At 52.6% G+C, this 7,243-nt stretch overlaps 2 protein-coding genes across 2 annotated transcripts; both read left to right on the top strand.

Moving 5' to 3' along the window:
* Positions 1-253: 253 nt before the first annotated feature.
* LOC149345246 (uncharacterized) lies at positions 254-1,198 on the top strand. The gene has a single exon (XM_089547394.1). It carries the CDS (start codon positions 254-256, stop codon positions 1,196-1,198), a length of 945 nt encoding a protein of 314 aa, XP_089403520.1.
* Positions 1,199-4,956: 3,758 nt separating this feature from the next.
* On the top strand, positions 4,957-6,144 carry LOC149345245 (uncharacterized). The gene has a single exon (XM_089542738.1). The coding sequence runs from the start codon at positions 4,957-4,959 to the stop codon at positions 6,142-6,144; it is 1,188 nt and encodes a 395-aa protein (XP_089398864.1).
* Positions 6,145-7,243: the final 1,099 nt, after the last annotated feature.

The following is a 7,243-nucleotide window of genomic DNA, read 5'->3' as shown; positions in this document are numbered from 1 at the left end:
AAAAAACGTCCGAGGTTTTCGAGATTAAAGCACCGAAGGGTTGCTGCTGTAATAAAGACGACGGGCATACGCGCAAGCCGCATGGCCATCGCCTGGTGGAGGGTCCTGGCTCGACTGGCTGACCTCGGACTGCTGTTAGCGCTTCCCCCGTTGAGAAGCTTCACCGAACAAATCCCACCTTACATTTGGTGCAGGTGTCAGGGTATATCCTCTCGCCCTGAAACTCCGCAGCCGAGCGCTACCCCCTACCACGATGCCTTCGAACCACCAAGCCGTACAAGTGAGCCCGGCCGCAGTCGTGTGTTCTGGTTCTATCCGCCAGCGGGACCCCGCTATCTTCAGCGGCACGGACGACCATGACGTTGAGGATTGGCTCACATCGTATGAGCGGGTGAGCGCATACAATAAGTGGGACGCGGAAACCAAGCTGAACAATGTGATTTTCTATCTGACGGGCATGGCAGATCTGTGGTATCGGAACCTCGAGGCGGACATTACATCATGGTCCGTTTGCAAAACGAACTTATCAGAGGTATTCGGACGCCCGGCTGTCAGAAAACTCCGTGCCAAACAGGGCTTGCGTGCGCGGTCGCAGCGGGTAGGAGAGAACTTCACGAGTTACGTCGAGGATGTCGTGGACCTGTGCAAGAGGGTGAACGCACAGATGCCCGAAGCCGACAAGACCAGGCATATTCTCAAGGGCATTGATGACGACGCCTTTCAGATGTTGCTGGCGCGAGACCTGCGCGCCCTCGCCGAAGTCGTCACCCTATGTCAGAGCTTCGACGAACAACGCAAGCAGAGGGCTCTGACACGCGAACACACCACGAGCATCGACTCGCTTGCTGGCCTGAACGATGCAAGAGACCAGTCATCACTCCTCCCGCAAATCACGAGCTTCATCCGTGAAGACGTTGCTAGGCAGCTCTCGCTTATTTCAAGCCATCAAGAGCCATCACCACACATAACTCCGAATCTAAGACACGTCATTCAAGAACAGGTCGCTGAGGCTCTCCCGCAAGCCCACACCTCTCGCGGCCCCGCTGACATATGCGGAGGTTGTTGCGCGACCTACCTGTGCTCCGCCTCCTGGTCCTGTTCGAGAGCCCGCTGCTTTTATTCCACCGCCTGCTCATCTGCGAACCTCCTGGGCACGCCTGATAACATTAGACCGCCAGTTCAACTGGGCAACTCTTAGCGCACGCCTGACAACCGCCCGATCTGCTACTTCTGCGGCTCGCCAGGTCATGTGGCGCGGCTTTGCCGTCGACGCATGAATGCCTCACGACCTCCTGAGGTTTCCGGTTACTGGTCCCAGCGACAGTATTCGCCTCCTGCTGAGCCGCCCCTAAGCCGTTCTCTGTCTCCTGAGCGCACCGCCTTCTCTGGACGCCGTTCGCCTTCTCCACGTCGGCTCTCCATCTCTCCAATGCGACGGCGTCCCTCGACCTCTCAAGACAAAAACTAGGTGCCGCAGTTTCTGAGGCGAGAACTGCGCAATCGTCGAAATTTGAAAGGACTCGTTTGTCTGCCGCTAATTTAATTGAAGTTTTTGTAGAAAGCGTATCTGTCATGGCGCTTGTCGACACCGGTGCTGCGGTTTCTGTCATGGGTATAGCGCTTTGCCGCTCTTTGAGGAAAGTGAAGACGCCCCTTTTTGGCCTGTCGTTATGAACTGCATGTGCGCACCTCATCCAGCCGTTAGCAGCGTGTACTGCGCGAGTAGTCATAGCAGACATTTTATATTTGGTCGAGTTCATCGTTATGCCGTCATGTTCACATGCGATCATCTTGGGCTGGGACTTCCTATCGCTCCACGACGCGGTCATCGACTGTGCTCGGGCTCAAGTAGCGCTCTCTACGCTGCCGAATCGCGTGCCAGAGACTGAAATTTGTGGTGCCCCTGTTTCTGCCAAAGCTTTTGTCTCCGACAGTACCGATATTCCTGCATGCTCTTTCGTGATTGTGCCTCTGTCTTGTGACTGTGTTCGCGATGCCAGTGTTATCTTCACGACGTCTCCTACTTTTCTACGTCGCCATTGTCAGCCGTTGCCTTATGCCCTGCTCACTTCATCCGCCGGCCTCACCGCACTGTGGGCCGTAAACCCGTTTTCCAGCCCCTTCGCATTGCGCCGCGGGGAATGCGTCGGAACCATGCATCTCTTTGATTCTGTTTTCAACCACCCCGACGCTGCCGCAGAATCACCGGCGGTCGCCATGGACGCCCTCAGCTCACCTACTTCTGCGCCCACCACGTTCTCGACCGACCTATTCCTTCGCTGTATTGACGCCACTCTCCTGCCAACTCAGGGAACCCAGCTTGTTGCGCTTCTTGAGAAGTTTCGCTCCTCCTTCGATTGCCAACAACGTGTTTTGGGGCGCATGACGACTGTCAAGCACCGCATTGACACCGGCGCCGGTGCCCCTCTGCGATAGCGCCCATATCGTGTTTCCGCCACTGAACAACGAGTTAGTCAAGAACAGGCAGACACCATGCTTCAGGGTGGCGTTACTCAGCCTTCCACCAGCCCGTGGGCCTCACCGGTTGTCCTCGTCAAGAAGGATGGCTGCGTTCGATTTTGCTTCGATTACCGCCGCATTAATAAGATCACACGCAAAGAAGTCTACCCTTTGCCCCGTATTGATGACGCACTGGGCTGTCTACAAGGCGCCGAGCTCTTTTCTTCCCTTGATTTGCGCTCTGGTTATTGGCAGGTCCCAATGGCAGCTGCAGATGGTGTCAAAACCGCGTTTGTGACCCCTTGCGGCTTCTACGAGTTTAACCTCATACCTTTCGGCCTCTGTAACGCTCCTGCTACTTTCGAGCGAATGATGGATACCGTTTTGTGTAGCCTCAAGTGGAAGACATGCTTGTGCTACCTGGACGATATAGTAATCTTTTCGCCCGAATTTCAAACGCATCTATGTCGCCTGAAGCACGTCTTGACGTGCCTCTGAAACGGAGGCCTGCAGCTGAACTTAAAAAAATGCACCTTTGCTCCCCGCGACTGACAACTTTAGGTCACGTTGTGTCGAAAGATGGTGTACGCCCTGACCCTGCGAAAACTTCGAGCCGTGACTGAGTTTCCCAAACCTTCCACCACTAAGCTACTTCGCGGCTTCCTAGGGCTCTGCTCTTATTTTAGGCCTTTCATTCGCAACTTTGCCTCAATTGCTGCCCCTTTGACTCAGCTGCTCGGCACCAATGTTGATTTTTCGGCTTGGTCACCCGCATGCGACGACGCCTACAAAACCTTGCGTCGTCTCCTCACGGCACCACCCATCTTGCGCCATTTCGACCCGGCGGCCCCCACTGAAGTCCGCACGGATGCCAGTGGTATTGGTCTTGGGGCAGTGCTCGCCCAGCGCAAATCAGGCTTCAACGAATATGTTGTTGCCTATGCCAGCCGTACACTTGCCAAAGCTGGGTCTCACTACTCTGTGACTGAAAAATAGTGCCTCGCCATTGTGTGGGCCTTACTGAAGTTTCGCCCTTTCGTTTACGGCCGTCCTTTCGACGTCGTTACGGATCATCACGCCCTTTGTTGGCTTTCCTCACTAAAGGATCCTTCCGGCCGCCTGGCGCGATGGGCGCTGCGTCTTCAAGAATGCAACATCCGAGTCGAGTACCGGTCGGGCCGCAAGCATCAGGACGCCGACGCATTGTCTCGCTCCCCCGCTCTCCGCCGAACTTGCCAGGCCTCTGCGAAATCGACACCCCTGTTCCGTCTCCCACCATCAGTGACCTGTCTTCTGAGCAGCGCAAGGATCCCTGGATTCGTGCTCTTCTCGACTTTCTCTCCGACCCATCGGCGGTTGCACCATCCCGCGCCCTTCGCCATCAAGCTTCACATTTTGAGATCAGAGATAACCTGCTTTATCGCCGTAATTATCAATGTGATGGACACAAACGGCTCCTCATCATACCTCGCCACCTCCGGTCCTATATCTGTTCATGTTTTCTCGCGGTAACGCGGGTCTTTTCAAGACTTACACGCGCCTCCGCCTCCGCTACTACTGGCGTGGCATGTACAATTTCGTTTTCAAATACGTACGCTCCTGCCTCGACTGCCAACGCCGCAGGAAACCCACCAACCGTATTGCTGGCGAGTTGCAGCCGCTGTCTTGTCCGCCTTGCCCTTTCGACCGCGTTGGCATTGATTTATATGGGCCCCTCCCGTATACTGCTTCTGGCAAGCGATGGGTCATTGTTGCCGTCGATCACCTCACGAAGTATGCTGAAACCGCCGCGCTCTCTGCTGCCACGGCACAGGATTTGGCATCCTTTCTTCTGCGTCGATTCATCCTTCGACACGGTGCCCCTCGTGAACTGCTCAGCGACAGAGGCCGCGTCTTCCTAACTGACGTCGTCAAAGCTCTTCTCCGTGAGTGCAACGTCATCCTTCAGACTTGCACCGCTTACTACCCTCAGACAAACGACCTTACTGAACGCTTTAACCGAACTTTGGGGGACATGCTGGCTATGTACGGTGGTTCGAACCACACGAACTGGGACCTCATTCTCTTCTATATTACGTTCGCGTACAATACTGCTACGCAGTCTACAGCCGGAGTTTCTCCTTTCTTTCCCCTTTACGGCCCAGATCCCTGTGTTCCCATTGATACTGTTATCCCCTGCCACCCTGACGCATCTGAGTGCACCACTGTTTCCAAAGCCGCCAAGCCCGCCGAAGATCGCCCGGTCGCTCACGACAGCCACCCACACCCTTCAGAAAACCCGACACGATGAAGATCAACCTCCCCAGCATTTCTCGCCCGGCTCTCTTGTCTGGTTGTGGATACCTCCCTGTACTCCGGGCCTCTCCAGGAAAGTGCTCGCTGGGTATCACGGGCCCTACCGCATCTTGCAGCAAGCATCTCCAGTCAACATCTCCAGTCCAGGGTGGGCTCGGTGGCTGTGCAAGCGTGCACACCACTAATCCGTTTGTGTACATCATGCAGGTGTTCGCCTTCGTCGCTAATGCCCTGCTTCCGGCATTGTTGGCCCTTCCCCCAGCAACCACGTCATCCACTGCAGTTTACTGCAGTGACGATCGCATCTTCACATGGCCCAAACTCGACGTCATCACTTCATCATGCCCGGCAGCGCCTCCCCCTGGATACTATTTCCCCGGCCCATCCTGGAAAGCCTCATCACCAGCAACATCAGCCACAGGAAATATAAGAGACCATCGACCGCCTTCACCGCTCTGTGGGCTCGGTGGCTGTGCAAGCGTGCACACCACTAATCCGTTTGTGTACATCATGCAGGTTAGTTATCCGCATTCCTTGTATGCTAAAAAAAGTTGCAATTATTTCTTAGTGCAGCTGCCGAGCCGGCAATGCTGCATTGTTCGCGTGTTTGAATATGCTCATGTTGTTCGCTGCTTGCTGATCTTGCCAGGCGATATTGAAACTAACCCAGGACTTAACAATTTCGAGGCTGTTTTCGCAGAACTAAAAAACTTATCCACCGGTCAAACTCAACTAATCTCCGAAGTGCAAGGTCTTAAAAACCATCTTATATCGACTGACGGTGCTATAGCTAGTTTAAGTAAGCGCATGACCGATCTTGAGACGCATTTGGAAGCCATCACAGCCATAAAATCCGAGTTAGAAATTATAAAATCTGAAAATATTAGGCTAGCTCGTCAGATTGAAACCCTCGAGGCCCGCATTGACGACAGTGAAAATAGATCCCGCCGTAACAACCTCATATTTTATGGAATTCCCGATTCTAACCCCTCCGAAACGTTTGCGGACTCTGAGGGAGAGGTCATTCGTCACTCCGCTCAACACCTGAGCTTAACCATTCATCCTGAGGAAGTAGAACCTGCCCATCGACACGGCCGCCATGAACCCAACCGCTCTCGACCAATAATAGTCGAATTTATTTCATACAAAATCAAAGACACAATACTCTCTTACGGCCGCAAATTTAAAGGGACGAATTTCAGCGTCGGCGAAGACTTCTCCCACAGAGTTCGTAGCGTCCGCAAGCAGCTAGTCACCTTTGCTCAAGCTAATTCCGACAAATTTGCCCTACGCTACAAAACCTTGCATATCGGTCCCAGGCGCTACGTTTTTGATGAGACCTCGCAAACTGTGAAAGAAATAACAATCGCTACACCACCATCAGATTAGCAATCATCCGTCGCAAACAACTAAAAACCCGCCCCAAAGGCCGCCGCGGTGGCTCAGTGGTTATGGTGCTCGGCTGCTGACCCAAAAGACGCGGGTTCAATGTCAGTGCACGTTAAAGAACCCCAGGTGGTCGAAATTTCCGGAGCCCTTCACTGCGGCGTCTCTCATAGCCTCAGTCGCTTTGGGACGTCAAACCCCATAAAACAAACCAAACCAAACCCGCCCCAAAATGCTCCCCTGTCCGCTGTGTTCTCCAACATACGTAGTTTCCTTTCCAAACGCGAAGTTATTTTCAATATTGTCTTGTCATCTAGCAGCAATCTACTGATACTAACCGAAACTTGGTTGAACGGTGCCGTCACAGATAGCGAAGTACTAACTGACTTGCCAGACTTCCAAGTCTTTCGGAAAGACCGCAAGGACTCACGAGGAGGGGGAGTACTGATAGCGGTGAGCCAGCAGTTATCATTGTCGATAATTGACGACTCGTCCGATCTGGAAATTTTATGGCTCCACTACCACGCTGTACCACACACGATTTTACTCGGTGTCTGTTATAGGGCTCCACATGACTGTCGTGATTTTTCCTGTCAGCTTAATAATTCCGTAAGTAAACTTATCACGAAGCACCCTAACGCACACATCTTCCTCTTTGGCGACTTTAATTTTCCTAATATTGATTGGCAGCACCAGCCCGCACCGACAACTAATAATGGCGAAGCAAGGGAATTTCTAGATTTCTGCTACAATTTTAACCTTACTCAAGTAATATCGAAACCTACGCGCGTAGCACAAAACTGTGCGAACATTTTAGACCTATTACTGACTAATTACCCAGATAGCGTTCAGCCCATTACGTACCTCCCTGATATTAGTGATCACAAAACTATGCATGTCAACATCGATCTTAAAGCAATTAGGTGCCCATAATACAATAAAACCATCCGCCTTTGCAACAAAGGTAATTATGGTATAATGAATGCCGAACTGACAGCGTTTTTCGGAAGTTTTTCCTCAAATTTTCATTCACGAAGTATTCATGAGAACTGGCTAGCATTTAAGAATAAACTTGATACCTTAGTCAATGCATTCATTACTC

This window comes from Amblyomma mixtum, chromosome 5 (genome assembly GCF_055824585.1).
Source record: "Amblyomma mixtum isolate Tamu chromosome 5, ASM5582458v1, whole genome shotgun sequence".
Lineage (NCBI taxonomy): Eukaryota > Metazoa > Arthropoda > Arachnida > Ixodida > Ixodidae > Amblyomma > Amblyomma mixtum.
The sequence above is the reverse complement of the archived record's forward strand: the minus strand, read 5'-3'. Positions and strand labels throughout refer to the sequence as shown.

Excerpts from the sequence above, each read along its gene's own strand:
- LOC149345246 (XM_089547394.1), top strand. The coding sequence starts at position 254 with ATGCCTTCGAACCACCAAGCCGTACAAGTGAGCCCGGCCGCAGTCGTG.
- LOC149345245 (XM_089542738.1), top strand. The coding sequence starts at position 4,957 with ATGCAGGTGTTCGCCTTCGTCGCTAATGCCCTGCTTCCGGCATTGTTG.